Source organism: Oryctolagus cuniculus, chromosome 3, assembly GCF_964237555.1.
Source record: "Oryctolagus cuniculus chromosome 3, mOryCun1.1, whole genome shotgun sequence".
Taxonomy (NCBI): Eukaryota; Metazoa; Chordata; class Mammalia; order Lagomorpha; family Leporidae; genus Oryctolagus; species Oryctolagus cuniculus.
Genome location: NC_091434.1, coordinates 162,989,213 through 163,008,178, shown reverse-complemented (window position 1 = coordinate 163,008,178; position 18,966 = coordinate 162,989,213). Strand labels below are relative to the sequence as shown.

Here is an 18,966-nt window from a genome sequence, read left to right as displayed (position 1 = left end):
GGTAGTTGGGTCTTTGCCACCTACATGGGAGAATCAGAGTGAGTTCCTGGCTTCTGGCTTTGGCCTGAATTCTCCTCAGTAGTTGAAGGCATTTGGAGAACAAAGCAACAGTTTGAACTGTTTTTCTCTCTTTGTCTCTTTCTCTCACTCATATGAAAAAGGTAAATCAGAAAAAAAAAAAACTTTAAAGTTAGGATTTTGACAAAAAGCTACATCCCAGCATGTATTCCTGTCAATCCATCTCCATTCCCTCTCAAGCAACAACATTCTTTGACCTATTAAAATATTTTTGTCTTATATCTGTATCTATTCCCACAAAAGAATAACATTGATAATTGTTTATGATTTTGTAAGGTGTTCTTTGTATACTTTTTCCATTTCATAATACATCACTGTTTCACCTACCTTTGTGACTGTCTATAGTTCATCCATTCTGACTGCTCCATAATACTCCATTGGGTCAAGTGTGCCTTATGTCACAATTGGTTTATTCACTCATGTGGGCATCTGAGGTGGTTTCAGGTGAGTTCTACAAAACTTTAAAGGAAGTTGTTCTCATAATTTTACAAAAACTTTGTAAGCAATAGAAAAAGGACTATTTTGAAATTAATTCTTTGAGGTCAAACTAAGTCTGAAACCAAAATAATAAGAAGATTATAATTATAGAAGTCACCAATGCATCTCACTCATGAGTATGGATAAAAACATTCTAAGCAAAATATTAACAGGTTGACTCCAATAATACCTAAAATATGAGATGGAAATCAAGTTGAATCTTCCCAAAGATTTTATGATATATTATTTGAAAACATATAAATTCATTATAGTATCAAATATTATCTCAAGACTGTAGAAAGAACATTGCTTACATTAAAATGTATGTATGATACTATTAGTACATTTAGAATGGAAGGGACTATCTTAAACTAAGAGGTACTCATGAAAAGCTGAGATCAGGCCTGCACCACGGCTCACTTGGATACCTGCGGCATTGGCATCCCGGGGTTCTAGTCCCAGTTGGGATGCCAGATTCTGTCCCGGTTGCTCCTCTTCCAGTCCAGCTCTCTGCTGTGGCCCGGGAGAGCAGTGGAGGATGGCCCAAGTGCTTAGGCCCTGCACCCACATGGGAGACCAGGAGGAAGCACCTGGCTCCTGGCTTCGGATTTGAGTGGTGCGGCGGCCGTGGCAGCCATTTTGGGGGTGAACCAAAGGAAGGAAGACCTTTCTTTCTGTCTTTCTTTCTCACTGTCTAACTGCCTGTCAAAAAAAGCTTAGATCAAACAATACTGCACTGGGATTGTAGGAGGCATTTTTTAAAAATATTTATTTATTTGAAAGGCAGAGCTACAGAGAAATAGAAACAGAGAGGGAGAAAGGTGTTCCATCTGCTGATTCACTCCCCAAATGGCCACAACAGCTGGTGCTGTGGGGATCTGAAGACAGGGGCCTGGAGCTTCTTTCAGATCTCTCACACAGGTACAGATGCCAAAGGATCTGGGCCATCTTTTACTGCTTTCCCAGACCATAGCAGAAAGCTGGATCAGAAGTGCAGCAGCCTGGACTCAAACTGGTGCCCCGATGGGATACCGGCACTGCAGGTGGTAGCTTTACCTGCTATGCCACTTAGAATGCCCAGGAGGCATTCTTTAGGAGCCACGCAAGGGTGTTCACTTTTTCTGTCTCATATCAATATTGTATCATAAGTCCTAGAAAATATAAGAAAAGTAGAACACAAAGGAAAAGGCATAAAAATTGTTAAGGGAGGAGTAAATATGTATGTATTTGCAGGTATCATGAATATTTACCTAGAAATTAAAGTCTCAATTCTAAGGTACAATATGAGAGTGTTTGCAATGTTTGTCAACTTTGGACATGTTGGACTGAGTAGTCCTTTGTTATGTGAAGCTTTCCTATGCACTGTAGGATGTTCAGGAGCACCCCTGGCCTCTTCCCCTAGTTGTTGGTGGCATCGCTTCCCTACCTGTGAGCAACAAAAATACCTTCAGTTATTGCCCAGTGTCCTCCATGGGATGAAAGGGCAATGAGCTGGAATACCAAAGACCTCCTCCTTATACAGCAAATTTGAAGACTGGGCTATATGTACACACACACACAAACACACTCATATGTGCTCATCACTGTTAGGGATAAAATGGTTAATAAAGCACAGCCTTCTTACACTTAAGTCATGCATGCTAATTCTTATATATAAGGTATTTAACATGCCCCTCTTTCCTTCAATAATCAAGGGCTTTAGTTGCTGAAGCTAAGGAGAGGATTCTGTTAGTGAATAAAAATGTGCTGGATTCATGGTATTATAATACACTTTGGTTTGTTCCCAAATTCCTCGTAATGTGCATTACTTAATCTTGGCTAATTGTTACATACTCTTTTCCTTTCCTTTAACCAAACATTTGATATTTAATAGTCTCTTTGGTCACTTTTCTTAAAAGAGATTTTACTTAAGCCTCCCAATTCTGCTTCTGTGAGATGTGTATCACTAAATAATGGATCTTTTCTTATTTTAAAAGTTCAATCAGCTTGTTTGAGTACTATAAATGCAATTATAGGTTGTATTTCTATTTCTCAAATGGTGCTATTCATTAATGATAATGACACTTTACAATTTAAATCACCTTTAATCCAAGGATCATAAAGGCATTTACATAGAAGAAAGTCCTGCTATCATCTCAGTTTCTTAATGGAAAAATCAAGAATGAGGGCTGGCTCAGAGAATCAGAAAGTGCCATTAAATGCACTCCTTGCTATGCTGTTTTAATTTTTTATACACCAAAGTAGTCAGGTAAAGAAAGTCAATTTCAACCTAAACTTGGGCACACATTTTAATGCCTGTACATTTAGATTTTAATCAAAACATCTAATCATGTGGGTGCTTTAGCCAAGGTAAGTGAATGTCTATAGGTTTCCAGTGCAATTTGAGGCAATAATTTCATCTTCTCAATGTAACCTTATATGCATGCACATTGTGGTAATCAATATTAACTCTTAAGGGGCATCTGAAACTAGTTATCAACCATGCCAGTGTCTCTGATGTTCAGTTATAAAACTATGATCTATTCTTAAAACTTTATAATATGGGGCCAGCACTGTGGCTTGGTGGTGAAGCCACCACCTGCCATGCTGGCATCCCATAAGAGCGCTGGTTCTAGTCATGGCTGCTCTTCTTCCAATCTAGCTCTCTGCTATGGCCTGGGAAGCAGTACAGGATGGCCCAAGTGCTTGGGCCCCCACACCTGCATGGAAGGCCTGGAGGAAGCTACTGGCTCCTGGCTTCGGATCACCTTACCTCTGAGCATTGTGGCCATTTGGGGAGTGAACCAATGGATGGAAGGTCTCCCTCTGCCTCTGCTTCTCTGTAACTCTACCTTTCAAATAAATTAAAAAAAACCTTTTTAATATGGCATTAAGTGACATTTTCACTTCCGGATTTAATATGATTACATTTATGCATTTAAAACCATGTTGAGATCTCACTTTACTAGGTACTAAGGTGCTATAGTCATCTGCTGTAAGAGGTAGGCTCACAAGCTATAGTGATTGAAACAGTAAACACTAAACTAGACATCTCTGAGGATGAACAGGGTAGTGTCAGGGACCTTCTCCATGCACTTGCACTGGAATCCAGGCTCATGCAAGCTCTGCTGTTATTAATAACTATTTCAGCATGTCAATTCCATTCTGGCCAGCCAGAGGACAAAGCATATAGAGGATCACTTCAGTGGCTTTTAATGGATCTCCTAAGGAGAATATCTCACTTCTGCTCACGTTTAATTGGCTAGAACTAATCACTGGGCCATGCCTAAGTACAAGGTAGATGAGCCGCCTAGCTACATATCCTGGATAAGAGATGATAGATTCCGATGCTCATCTAACAGTCTGTGCTACAGATGTGGTAGAAGAATTCTCTGCAGCATAAATAGCATTCTAATAGTATTCAAACGGGCCAACCAGTGAAATAAGTGATATACTTTTGATACATATAAAATCCCAGGAAGGAAATTATGTGTGCCCTAGAGAGTGATTATAAAAATCAGGTTTAACAGATGTAGTGCTAGGATGGGGACTTTCTCTGTGATAACTGATGTGGAATACAGAGGATGAGAAGGAGCAGGAGTGGGCAGAAGATCTAAGTGTTAAGACCACTGGGAAGAGAGAACAGAAAACAATAGAGTGGTTTCCTAAAGCAGAAGAAAATTCAAAGAACAGGGTGGGTGGGGTATAGAGAATGAGTAAGAGGAGAGAAATAAGTGGACCTTGGTCATGGCCATGATTAACCTTTTGTGTTTTATTCGAAGTGAAATGGGAATCCACTGAATGATTTTTAAGGAGAGCTGTGATGAATTCTGACTTGTTTTTCACTGCAGTGCCTGGCTGTGGGGTAGAGAGTATACTGATGTTGTTCACTGTGACTGCAGGGTATTGGCCAGGAGTTCAGAGAAAGGAGTAGTCTGGACCAGGGTAGTGGAAGAAAGGTGCAGAGAATGAGGAAATTCTGCATCTATCAGGGTCTTCACAAAGTTCATAGAACATGTGTATTATGAAAAAACTAAAATGAAAAAAACAAAAAAATTAAAAAAAGATAACCCTATTTGTATCAGCACTACTGCCAGCATAGTTTTATTAATCTTTGATTTATATTTTTGTTAAACAATAGTTAGGAATGATATACTATTATAGTTTTAATGATCTGTTATTATTTTAAAATTTATTGTATATGAGTTAAATGGACATTTTTCATGATTGTTTGTAGCCCTTGTCTATAGTCCTGCTGAACTACAGGTTTTTAACTTAAAAAAATCAGGAGCCGAAGCTGTAGCTCACTTGGTTAATCCTCCCCCTGTGGCATTGGCATCCCATGTGGGCTCTGGGTTCTAGTCCCGATTGCTCCACTTCCAGTCCAGCTCTCTGCTGTGGCCTGGGAGGGCAGTGGAGGATGACCCAAGTGCTTGGGCCCTGCACCTGCATGGGAGACCAGGAGGAAGCACCTGGCTCCTGGCTTTGGATCGGCGTAGCTCCAGCCGTTGTGGCCATTTGTGGGGTGAACCAACGGAAGGAAGACCTTTCTCTTTGTCTATCTCTCTGTCTAACTCTATCTGTCAAATAAATTAAAAAAATCATGGATTTCAAGATTTTTTTTTGCACTGGGGCCAGTACTGCAGTATAGAAATTTAAGCCTCCACCTGCAGTGCTGGTAGCCCATATGGGTGCCAGCTAGAATACTGGCTGCTCCACTTCCGATCCAGCTCTCTGCTAATGGGTCTAGGAAAGCAGCAAAAGATGGCTCAAGTTCTTGGGCCCGTGTATCCATGTTGGAAACTCTGAAGAAGCTCCTGGCTCCTGGCTTCAGCCTGACCCAGCCCTGGCCATTGCAGCCATTTGTGGAATGAACCAGTGGATGGAAGCTCGCTCTCTCATCTCTCTCTATCTCTCTCTTCCCCTCTCTTTCCGTCCCCCCTCCCCCACTCAGGTATCTTTGCCCTTCAAATAAATAAAACTTAAAGAAAAATGTAAAAAAAAAAATTTGCAGGGCCAGTGCTGTGGCATAGCAGGTAAAGCTACCACTTGCAATGCCAGCATCCCAAATGGGTGCCGGTTTGAGTCCAATCCAGCTCTCTGCTATGGCCTGGTAAGTAGTAGAAGATGGCCCAAGTCCCTGGGACTCACGTGGGAGAACCAGAAGAAGCCCCTGGAACATTTTCTACAAAGAAAATTAGGTCCAGGACGGGGAGGAGGCAATGAACCCTTTATAGCTCTGGAGGAAAGGAAATTACACAAAAATTTATTTTAAGATTTATTTTATTTGAGAGACAAAGTTACACTATAGAGAGAGATGTAGAGACAGAGAGAGAGAGAGAGAGAGAGAGAGATCTTCAATCTGCTGTTTCATTCCCCAAATGGTTGCAATGCTTGGAGCTGAGCTGATCCAAAGCCGGAAGCCAGGAGTTTCTTCTGGGTCTCCCACGAGGGTGCAGAGGCCCAAGCACTTCGGCCAACTTCCACTGCTTTCCCAGGGCATAGCAGAGAGCTGGATCGGAAGTGGAGTGGCTGGTACTTGAACCTGCACCCATATGGGATGCTGGCACTGCAGGCGGTGGTCTTACCTATTATGCCACAGCACTAGCCCCAGGTTAAGAGTTTTAAACCGAGTGTACTAATTTTCTTAAACTTACTGTTAAAAGCAAAAATGGCCATGCAGGTTGACATCGTTAATAATTTATAATAGGTTTTGTTCAATCCCAAATTTCCATTTTGTTTGGATAAAAAAAGACATGAAATTACTGTTTGAAATATTTTCTTCTGTAAATTGGTGTTTTAAATCCCCCATCCTTGTTTCATTTTCTGTAGTTGTAGTTTAGAAGATCCAGCTCTGTATTTTTTGAGTCATTCTACCGGGAATGCATGTACATATTTGAACTAATGCCATCCTTATAACAATGCATTTCAGCTTATGTCTTGCTTCATTATATACAGTTTGAGATAAATAAATTTGTGAAGTATGGACACTGAAAAAAATGTAGCAACCAGAGTTTTACTGTAAAGAAGAGTGGAACATGAGGCAAGAGCCCTGTGAGGCCAAGGGGTTAAATTAGGGTATTTGTTTCTATTTAAGAAGAGATATTAGTACTTATTAGTGAATTTAAGGGAATACTTCTAGAGAGAGTCTAAATTTGTTGATGTAAAAGAAAGAAAACTGAAAGTTAAAATGCTTGGAGAGTGAGTGGGTGGTTCCTTATCCCCAGGGGAGGAGTACTTTGACTGGATCAGGGCTTTGTGTTGCCACAGGAGGGAAGAGAACGTGTGTGGATGCATGTAGGTGGTAGGCTCTGTGGTGGAATGATGAGGATACTTCTGTCTTTTTGCTGCCTTTTCTCAATGAGAAAGAGTGAGCCATGCTGATGTGACATGGGAAGGAAGGTGTTGAATGTGTGAAGAGAGAGAAGAAGTCAAGTGTTGTCCTGAAGGGTGGAGAAAGTGAACCAACCATGAGGACTGGATAGGGCTGCAGAGCAGTATTGACTGTTTATTGGAAATCTGAGGTCATGAGCTGAAGGCAGGACATGGCAATGAGGGCATGACTAGAAGAAGCAAGCAAGGCACTGAGTTTACAAAATTCAGGGAGAGGACATTCACACTCAGGGCTGTGTCCTAGGCACTGCCCTTACTTTAGCCCAGTTGTAGTTTTGCCAGAGAGAAAAGCTGCTTGTGTTCCTCAAGCAGTATTCTGCTTCTGCTGATGAAGTGCACAGTTTTATATAATCATGATTATGATTTGGTAGATGAAGACAACTGGGCAGAGAGATCACAAAAGAACAGATGGTAGAACCTATGCGGGACTAGGAGGGAAGTGAAACTGCCATGGGGGTGAAGTGGAGTGACAATGCAGTGATCAGTGAATCGGTCAGTTTAGGAAGTCATAGAAGGTAGTGGCCAGAAAGCAAAATTTTAGATGATAGTTTAGATGATACAGTTCCTGGATAGGATAGTTTCCAGAAGGCGATTGTAACAATAGATAGTGAGTTGCATGAAAGAGTCTAAAAAAAAAAAAAAAAAAGAAAATTGAAAGAATTGAAGTTAACTATCCTGAAGACCAGGATGTTAAATTACCCACATGGGAGCAAAATGTTGAAATCTTTACTTAATGTATGCTAAACTGATCTTCTGTATATAAAGAGAATCGAAAATGAATCTTGATGTGAATGGAAGGGGAGAGGGAGTGGGAAAGGGGGGGGTTGCGGGAGGGACGTTATGGGGGGGAAGCCATTGTAATCCATAAGCTGTACTTTGGAAATTTATATTCATTAAATAAAAGTTTAAAAAAATTACCCACATGGATGGCAGGGTCACCAGGTATGTAACAGGAGTATGGATGAAGAGTACAGTGAGTCAAATGTTAAACACTTTCAAAGCATGAGGCAGAGTGATTCTTATATATAAGAGTAATCTGTTTCTTAAATAATTAAAGTATAATATGATTTTCATTCAAATATGATTGTTTATTTATTATAAGTGTTCAATAAATTGGACAATGGAAGGAAGAACAAGAATAATTGAGACCTTTTTGGAAATTGCTATTTCCTATGACATTTGGTCAATAACTTACATCTCATATATTCTTTCTTCTTTTAAGGGTGATGAAAATGATTAAACTACTGATTTTAAGATGTCTTATTTTTTTCCTGCTTGTGTAATATTGTAGGTTGTGAGAACAGGACACTGGATGAAGTTTGGTGTAAGAAGTAGGAAGGGAAGTAGTAAACTTGAAATAAACCAAACTGGTTTACATGAGTGTGTGTGTGTGTGTGTGTGTGTGATTTTTGTACCTAAAGGTGAGAGAATTATTCTTGCATTAAGTTTTACATTGTGGATACAAGAGAATGTAGACCAAGGGGAAACTCAGTGTAGGATGATGATGACAGTTTTAAGTTACTGCATGTCTATCGAGAGTCAGTTATGCACACAATATTCTACATGCATCATCTCGGTTAGCCTTTGTAATGGCCCAGGGATATTGAGGTTGTTAGGCCTACTTGAAGAATGAGAGCACAGGTCTAAGGGGACATAAATTGTCTAGATCATGCAGATAACTTGGATAGCCAGAAGTCAGGCTCCAACCCCTGAATGTCAAACCCATTCTCTTCCATGACACAATTCTCAAAGGAGTCAAATTTTCAAATAACATCTTCACAGGATGTATCATTTTTCCTGTAAAGCCACATTGGGAGTGTTTGAGATATCTAGTAATAAAAATAGAATTTTCCTCACAATTCTTATTAAACCAACAATATTGGAGGAGATGTGCAAACTCTGAAAATAGTACCTGACTAGTAAAAGATACCCTACAAATCCATGCTTTTGTTTTCATTTTTCTACTAATGTACATATATGATAAAAAAAATTTTAAACTTTAATGCACATCAAATTTCTGAAATAGCTAATTTGTGAGAAGGAAAGGAATAAAACAAAATTTGATGGACATGATTTGATTTAAAATATAACCCTAATATAGCCTAATCAAATATATGTTGTATTTATTGACTGTTATTATTAAACTACAAGAAATTGCTGAATATATCAAGAGACATATGCCATTACAAATATTTTATAGACAAAAATGCCACTTAATTCCATTTTTCAGGATGGCCAGTTTCAGTACAAAAGATCTTCTTTTGAAAAGATGGCAAGCTTGTCGAAATTGTAACAGCAACTTAGTCCTTCATGACTGCTCAAGGGTGCTCATTGTCACACAGACCAGTGTGTCACAGTAGTTATTGGAACTGAGTCAATATGCAATGCAGGCAGTCTTGTTGTAAGAGGGTTGAAGCAATTCAATTGCAAGTCTAGCCTGAGACCAGAAATCAGACTAGAAAAACAGGATGCATGGGTAGTCAGTAATGAAAACTGCTTCAACTGCCAGTAATTAATTCAGAGACCATGCAAAGATATGCTGTGGTTTCTAAGATCACCCTGATAATGGTGTGAAAGGGACTTGGTTGTTTCCTTCACTTGAGAATTTCAAAGATGAAATGTGATATCAATAAAGTTCATGGTGTTATAAAGAGGGTGAATATGGATCTTTTTTGAGATCGTTATGGAGTGCCTCTTTCATGATTTCCTGTGACTTATTGATTACTCCCAATATCGAGCACTGTCTCTGGTACACATTCTACAAAGATAAGGGATAAATTCTAAGGAGACCAGAGTTTTATGAGGAAGGCAGAGGGTCCACCGAGTACAGGAAACACAGTAGACTCTTAGTAAATACTTGTTGAAAGCATTTATAATCAAGTATGGGATGAATACTGAAAGCATGCAGAGTGTCAGGAGTGCCCTGACAGAGGAAGTTAGGACAAGAATAGGTACTTGGGGCTTTGTTCCAGGTTTGAAGAGTTGAGCTTCTCTAAGAGCCTTACCCTTGAGCCACATCTTGAAGGAAATGGAGGAGGAGGATTAGGAAGGAAGAGGAAGGGAACTTAGAGAGTGTACCATGTTCAAAGAGGCAGGTTGATGAGACAGCCTGGAGAACAGCAACCTGGATTTTAGGTTTATGATGTGGCGTGGTGTTTAAACAAAGATTAGTAAGAATGACATCATGTAAATGACACATTTACCACCAAGTTTATAGATTCCCGCATAGACAATGGATCTCAAATATTGCCATAAAATAATAAAAATATAGCCAATCATACAATGCTTCATGTGTACTAAATGCTTTGCATTTACTGATTCATTTCTGATTCTTCCCACTGAGGTTGAAATTATCACTACTCCACTTCCCAAGAAAATACATCTGATAAGTGACAGAAATAGGGTTTGAACCCAGCATTCTTGCTCCAGAACACACTTCTACCTGCTTCAGTATTGTATTGTTTCTTAAAGCAATGCCTGAATTTGTGTCACTTGACATTAATAATATTTGAAATATCTAAATAAGAAATTATTTTTGTGATCAGTAGTTCTCATTTGCTTTCCAATATTCTTAATTGAGTTGGAGAACAGAGATACAGCAACAGTGAACTGGTAGCTGTGTATAGCTCGGAATACATTAGTCAGAATGTGTTAAACAGTGACATTCTTCTGTAGTGTATGTCATTGTGGCAAACAAACAAAAAGATTGGGCACTACTGCTGAAGGAAATATGGAGTCTCAGTGAAGGGAGTAGCAATTTGTGAAATTTTAAAGGAAATTAAATATCCCTTTATACACGGAGAATATGGCATTACAGATTTCCAAAGTACTATGTAAATGACAATGAATTTACTGTTAATATCAAGTTCATAGCATATGCATCAGAATTCTGGGGTTCACTACCCAGGTCCAATCCCATCTGCAGCTTCTTGCTAACGCAGATCTTGGGAAGCAACAGTGATAGCTCAAGTGTTTGAGTTCCTGCCATCTGTGTAGGAGAGCTGGGTTGACTTCTTTGAGCCTGCTGTGCCCTCAACCCAGCCCTGGCTATTATGGGCATCTGAGACATGTGAATCAGGGGTGGGGTTCCTTTTTTTCCTCACTCCCTCCCTCTCTCCCTCCCTGCCACCCTCCTCCTCACCTCCTCCTTTCCTCTCTGAATTCGTTACTCCTCCTCCTTTTCTCCTTCCTCCTCCTCACTCTCTGCCTCTCTAGTTCACTCATTAATTTTCAGAAGATGAATAGTAATACCTGATTATCCTGTGAACTTGACAAGTATTGATTCATTTAAATTCTCATAACAACTCTGAGAAAAGTGTGATTTTACAGGTAGAGAAACTGAGGATTTAGAAGCTTAATCTGCCCAAAATCTCTGAGTTAAGAAACTCAGAGTTTTTGGTCATGTATGACAAATAGGTTTCCATTGGACTCTGGGGAGTAAGTAAGATAGCACTGGTTGATTGGAGAGTTCCTATTATGTTTTCCAATTCTTAATTTCTTTGTTGATTTATATATCAACTCATTGATGATAATTTATACATGGATAACTCTTAGGATTTCAAAATGTATTCAATTCATTATTAGGTGTCCGTGTGGTAAAGGGGAGGCAAAGAGACATACACAGTGTGAAAATAAATGGGGAATGAAGTTATCATGGACATGCAGCTACCAAACCACAGACCCAGGCTCATTCCTCCAAGCATGGCTCTTACAGCTCAGCAGTTCTCATGATAACAGATATCTGTGGACTCATCAGGAGTCTCACACTGTGTTCAGATGTTAGGAAGAATAAAGAAAACAGAATATTAGAATCTGCCCATTAACCACTAGGAAAATACTCCAATATTTGTTTGCAAGTTGCTGTCATTTTTGATAGTGTCATCTATTTTAAGTTAAATATTTTAGAATTTTGTGATCATTGATATGTAGGTAAACACCTCTACAAATAGGTTAGGAAATTCATCAGGTAGATATGTGATTTGTATATAAAGTTGATACATATCTATTAGTAGTATATATTCTTGGAGAATGAAATCTGGGAAAGAGATAATGAGAAAGGCAAACTTTCCAGTGCAGTATAAAAATTAAATCCAATATCCTGTGAGAAGAAATTCAGTGAACTGGGTCTGCAGAGTGAAGATAGGAACCAAGAAAAGGGATTGGTGTCAGCTGAATTTGTCAAGATAGGAAAGAATAAACCAAGCAGATGAAGAAGGGTCCAAAGATATTAAAGAAAAAGAAAGTCAGTACATGTGACAAAGCTGGATGGAACAAGGAAACATTGGCATAGCAATTGCTTTCTACTCTTATACCTATAAATGTGCAGAAGTTAATAATAGGGAAATTAAAAGTGGACAGAATCTGTAAGCTTCTGAAAGGAACAGAGTTTAGAAAAGACTGTGGTTCTTGCATTCCACTGTCCTGCCACTGTTTCACTCCTCATGGTCAATGCGGGAAATTTTATGATATGGACTGAATTAGGACTTCCCGCTGATCACTTCTTCATCATTGTGAGGTTCCCAACAGTCGCCCACATTGGTAAACTTTTAGGCAGAAAGACTGGAAGCAGAGGAATTGAAAAATGCAACTGCTTCACAGAGAGTTGAAGTTAGCAAAAAGTAACACTGAGGATACTGGCTGGGGTGTTCTGCCGTATATTAGGTGCCATTTGTAGTTCACACTGTGCAAGAGCTGTCATGCTTCAAGCCACTGACATTTTTCTCTATTAACTACCATTCTCTGTAGCCAGTACTGAAAATTCAGCCTATCAACTTTTATTTATTTAGCTACTATGTGCACTGCCTAACTTGGATACTCATCATTTACTTCCTAATGTGCATAATAAAGCATGTCTTATTCCTGTGTGTACATCTGGATTTCTTTTCATGTAAAAGATATTAAGCTATCAAGAATGACCTTGTATGGATAATAATCTTCATATCACTTACTACACACGATATACTTTTATCTGCCATTGTTCTTCAAAGAAAAGTAAGCCCAGTGGTCTGTCTTACTAAAATTTCACTACTACTGTTTTCTAACTCTTTATAGGCAGTGCGGGGACACCTGTCACATTCAATGAAAATGGAGATGCTCCTGGACGTTATGATATCTTCCAGTATCAAATAACCAACAAAAGTACAGAATACAAAATCATTGGGCACTGGACCAATCAGCTTCATCTGAAAGCAAGTATCCACATAAGTGTGCATTAATGTATTAACTCTTTAACTTTTTTAGAGTAGACTTTCCCATAGATACTTTTTCAAAAAAAATATGCCTTTACCCTTCATTCAACTTAAAATATTGAAGACATTCATGCATCTGTTGAGAAATCTCGTGATATCTATAAGAATATAATGAATGATTTCATTTCCTTTTAATTGACTAAAAGAAATATTGCCCTCTTCTGAAATGTTCGCTTATCCAAATCTTTGTACACTGTGTGTGTGGCATATGTAGGGGTGGGTAGGAGGGATTAACTGTGCAGTGAGTTATTAAGTTTAGGCTTTAAAAAGAAGTATCCCCTTTGCCATATCATAAGGTGAGACCTTATGGCTACATCGGATTGATGGAAGTGCATATGTATTTGCGTTACTTCTTTCACTTACAATGCTGTGGGAAATTAATGTATCCAGAGATGAGGGTCAGATTATTTAACAGCTCACAGGGTTGCCTATTGTCAATGTTACTTTGAAACTCCTATGGTCCAGGATCCATGACTTCCACAGTTCCTACCAGAGGCCAGGTAAGGGAGACCTGCAGAGCCCAGCCAAAGGGAGCTCCCAGGGCCTGGAGGTGGTGCCCATCACAGATAGCATTTGCACACAGGAGCACCAGGCCAGCTGTCTTTCCTTGCAGTCGGGAGGGATGGAGTGGAGCTGGCAGGCCATGTGGCAATGGAGAAGAGGAGCTTTGTCAGATATCCCTGTCTTGAGAGAGGCTACTCAAAGGTGCAATTTCAGAGAAGGAGTCTTGGTGGACTCATAGGAATGCTGCCTGCTTCTCACACCCACCAGTCATTTAGGGCTCATATTGAATTCAGGAAATCACTCCTGAACTTGATGGGTAAGGAAGATCCAGGGCGCAAGCCTGGCATGGCTGGTGGGGAAGGTTGGAACAGCATCTGTTTATCACCAAGTAAAGAATTCACATTTCAACTGCCCATGGCTCACTATCAGTGCACAAAGGCTTCAAATGTAGGTGAATAGAGAGCATACCTTGTAGTCTCAATGCAGGTTTGGAGTTGGTTTACTTTGCATCTCTTGTACATAGGTGCAGGGCTATCTGTGGACCCAGGAATCCTTAGAGTGACACCAGTGTTTACTCTGGAGGCAGTAAGGTACTTTCACAATGCTACCAGGAAAGGAGGACGTGGTCTCCCACTGTTCTCTTGTTCTTTCCATTAATAAAATATATCCTCTTCTTGATTCTCAGAGCAACCACAATACTTGAGTGTGCATGAGCTTTCTTGTGCTGGGACCCATTTAGAAGATATTGATTTGGTATCTTAAAATTATTTTTGCTTTTCTGTGTCCCTTGAAGTAATGTGTTTATGCAAATATCGGTCACCCAGGTTCTCAGCAAAGAAGCAGAAAGCAGATCATGAGAAATAACAAAACCAAAATATGAATGATTTATTGTCTCTTTGAAGTGACTTCAAGATAATAACAGCTCTATTTTCAATAATGCACAAAAGGACTATGTTCCCACTAGTATAGTATATAAGACCACATATTTACAGTTTTTTCCTTTTTATTTTCCCAAGTTGAAGATACAAAATTATTTTGCAAACAGCAGTAAGATAGTTCTCGTTACTTCAATTTGTATAGCATGCAATATTTTTATTTTTAATAATTTTTAAAATTATATTTGACTAAACAAATTTCATGTATTTCATATGTATAGATTTAAGAACAGAGTGACACTTCCCTTCCTACCCTCCCTCTGAAAAACACCCTCAAGGTTCGTCCTCTTTCCTTTCTGATTCCCTCTCTTCATTTATACAATGATCTACTTTCAGTTTACTTTATGCTCAGAAGACTAATCCTACACCAAGTAAAGAGTTCAGCAAATACTAAGAAGAAATTAAACTGTTCATCAACAGTAGAGACAAGGGCTATAAATAATCTTTGAATCTCAAAATTTCAACTTCACTCCTATACCTTGTATTATTGGTATTCTATTATTTACTACAGATCATGGAAATTATATGATATTTGTCTTTTTGGGACTGGTTTGTTCCACTAAGTATAATGGTTTCCAGATGTATCCATTTTGTTAGAAAGACAAGATTTCATTCTTTTTTTATGTCTTAGTAGTATTCCATACTATGTGTGTATAATAATTTTTAACCAGTTAGCAGTTGATAGACATCTGAGTTGATTCCATATATTAACTATTGTGAATTGAGCTGCAATTATATTGGGGTACAGATAACACTTTCATATGCTGATTTCATTTCTCTTAGGTAAGTTCCCAGGAATGAGCATCTCCATACTGTCTTTCACAATGCCTCTACTAGTTTACATTCCCACCAGCAAAAAATTAGTATACTTGATCCACACATCCTTACCAGCATTTATTGTTTCTTGAATTTCTGTATGGTAGCCATTCTTTTTTTAACTTTTATTTAATGAATATAAATTTCCAAAGTACAGCTTATGGATTACAATGGCTTCCCCCCATAACGTCCCACCCACCTGCAACCCTCCCCTTTCCCACTCCCTCTCCCCTTCCATTCACATCAAGATTCATTTTCGATTCTCTTTATTGTATGGTAGCCATTCTAACTGGGGTGAGGGGAAACATCATTGTGGTTTTGTTTCGAATTTCCCTGATGGCTAGTGATCCTGAGCAGTTTTTCATTCATTTCATGGCCATTTCAGTTTCCTGTTTTGAAAAATGCCAGTTCAAGTCATTTGCCCATTTCTTAACTGGATTATTTGTTTTTTGTGTTTCTTGAGCTCTTTGTAGATTCTGACATTAATCCTTATCAGTTGCATAATTTGCAAATATTTTATCCCATTTTGTCAGTTGCCCTTTCACTTTGGTGAGTGTTTGTTTTGCAGTACAGAATCTTCTCAGCTTGATATAATCCTATTTGTCCCAATTTTGGCTTTGATTGCCTTCTTGTATCTTTTCGTATGCCAGTATTTCATAGTGTTTTGCCCTGTTTGTACATTTGAAATGTTCTCCCCTAGTAATTTAAGGGTGTCAGGTCATAGATTTAGTTCCTTGATCCATTATCATTTGATTTTTGTGTAAGGTATAAGGTAGGAGTCTTGTTTCATACTTCTGCACATGTAGATCTAGTCTTCCCAGCACCTTTTGTTGAAGAGACTGTCCTTTCTCCAGTGACTGATTTTAGCTCCTTTGTCAAAGATACGTTGGTTGTAGATGTGTGAGTTGATTTCCAAAGTTTCTATTCCATTCTATTGGTCTACATTTCTATTTTGTCTATTTTTTGACGATACTAGACTGTTTTGGTTATAATTGCCCTGTAGTATGTCTTGAAATCTGATATTTTGATGCCTCTAGCTTTGTTTTTGTTGTACAAGATCGCTTTAACTATTTGGAGTCTCTTCTGATTACATATAAATTTTAGTATTTTATCTAGATCTGAGAAGAATGTCATTGGTATTATTGTGATTGCTTTGAATCTGTAAATTGATTTTGGAAGAATGGACATCTTCACTGTATTAATTCTTTTAATCCACAAACATGGAATATTTTTCCATTTTTTTGTATCTCTCTTGATTACTTTCTTTAATATTTTGTAGTTTTCATTATTGAGATTTTTCAAATTTTGATTAAATGTTATTTAATTTTTATGTAGCTATTCTGAATGTTATTAATCTTAGAACTTCTTTCTCATTGATGGCTTGTCTGTGTATACAAAGTCTATTGATTTTATGTGCTTTTGTAAATCTTGCCACTTATAAAACTCTTAAGAGTTTGAATAGTCTCTTAGTGGAGTCCCCTATACATAGAATCATATCATCTGCAAATATCAATTTTTACTTCCTCCTTTCCAATTTGTATCTCTTTGATTTTCTTTTCTTGTCTAATGGCTCTAGTTAAAACTCCAAGGACTATATTGAATAGCAATGGTGAAAGTGGGCATAGTTGTCTGGTTCTATATCTTAATGGGATGCTTCCATCTTTTCCCCATTCATTAAGATGCTGGCTGTCGGCCGGCGCTGCGGCTCACTAGGCTAATCCTCCGCCTAGTGGCGCCGGCACACCGGGTTCTAGTCCCGGTCGGGGCGCCAGATTCTGTCCCGGTTGCCCCTCTTCCAGGCCAGCTCTCTGCTGTGGCCAGGGAGTGCTGTGGAGGATGGCCCAAGTGCTTGGGCCCTGCACCCGCATGGGAGACCAGGATAAGTACCTGGCTCCTGCCATCAGATCAGCGCGGTGCGCCAGCCACAGTGCACAGGATGTGGCGGCCATTGGAGGGTGAACCAACGGCAAAGGAAGGCCTTTCTCTCTGTCTCTCTCACTGTCCACTCTGCCTATCAAAAAAAAAAATGCTGGCTGTCAAATTTTTTGATTTGTAAATATTGAGCTGACCTGGCATACCAGGGATAAATCCCACTTGGTCCAGGTGAATTATCTTTCTGATGTGTTAGATTTGATTAGCTAGTATTATTCTGAGGATTTTTGCACCTATGTTGGTCTGTAATTATCTTTTTCTTCCTTTTATCTTTTTTTTTTTGATTTTGGAATTAAGATGATACTGGCCTCATAGAAGGAATTTTGTAAGAATTCCCTCCCTTTCAGTTGTTTTGAATAGCTTGAGAAGAATTGGAATTAGTTCTTCAAATGTCTTGTAAAATTTAGCAATGAAGCCACCCTGTCCTGGGCTTTTCTTTGTTGGGATGGTCTTTATTACTAATTTAGTCTCCAACTGGATTATTCTGTTTAGGTTTTCTATGTCTTAATGACTCAATTTGGGAGATTATCTGTGTCAAGAAATCTATTTCTTCTAGTTTTCCAATTTGGTGGCATACAGCTGTTTGTAGTAATTCCTGATTATTTTTATTTCTGTGCTATCCATTGTTATAGCTCCTTTTCATTTTTTATTAATTTGGGGCCTCTTTTTTTGGTTAGTTGGATCAATGGTGTATCAGTTTTATTTTTTCAAAAAAGCAGCTCTTCACTGACCTTTTTTTGTTCTCAGTGTTATTTCTTCTCTAATTTTAATTATTTCGTTTACTAATTTGCAGTTTGGTTTGTTCTTGTTTTTCTAAGTTCTTCGGATGCATTTGTAGCTCATTTTTGGTGCCTTTCCAATTTCTTGATATAAGCATCAATTGCTGTAAATGTCCCTCTTAAAACTGGTTTTGCTGTATCCCATAAGTTTTGATATATTGTATTGTCATCTTCACTCATTTCATGAATTTTTTTGATTTCTCTTTTGAATTCTTCTATGAGTCACTCTTCATATAGGGGCATGTTGTTCAATCTCCATGTGTTTGCATATTTTCTCAAGATTCTTGAGTTGCTAATTTCCAGCCTCATTCCATTGTGGTCAGAAAAGATGCATGATATGATTTTGATTTATTAGAATTTGCTCATACTTGCCTTATATCCTATCATATGGTCTGAGAGACAGTTCCGTGCACTGATGAAAAGAATATATATTCTGCAATTGTGGGATGAAAGTTCTATAGATATAAGTTAGTTCCATTTGGTCCATAAGGTAGATTAGCTCTGTTTCTGTGTTGAATTCCTGTCTAGTTGATCTGTCCATTGAAGAAAGTGGGGTATCTCAGTCCCCCATTACTATTGTATTTGAGTCTATGTCTCCCTTTAGATCCATCAACATTTATTTTAAATAGCCAGGAGCCTGGCACTGCATGCATATACATTTAAAATAGTCACATATTCCTGTTGAATTGATCCCTTAGTTATTATGTAGTACCTTCTTTGTCTGTTTTTACCAATTTTTTAGTTAAAGTTTGTTTTGTGTGATATTAGGATGGCTATACTTGCTCGCCTTTTCTTTTTGGTAGGTTGGAATATATTTTTTCCATC

At 38.5% G+C, this 18,966-nt stretch overlaps 1 protein-coding gene across 10 annotated transcripts in view; it reads left to right on the top strand.

Moving 5' to 3' along the window:
- Positions 1-18,966, top strand: part of GRM8 (glutamate metabotropic receptor 8) — a 913,479-nt gene that overhangs the window by 698,081 nt on the left and 196,432 nt on the right. For all 10 annotated transcript variants that reach the window (XM_051849760.2, XM_008258244.4, XM_008258240.4 and 7 more), the window contains one exon: positions 12,979-13,115. In XM_051849760.2, coding sequence (XP_051705720.1) covers positions 12,979-13,115 — 137 coding nt within the window. The remainder of the gene's footprint in view (positions 1-12,978; positions 13,116-18,966) is intronic.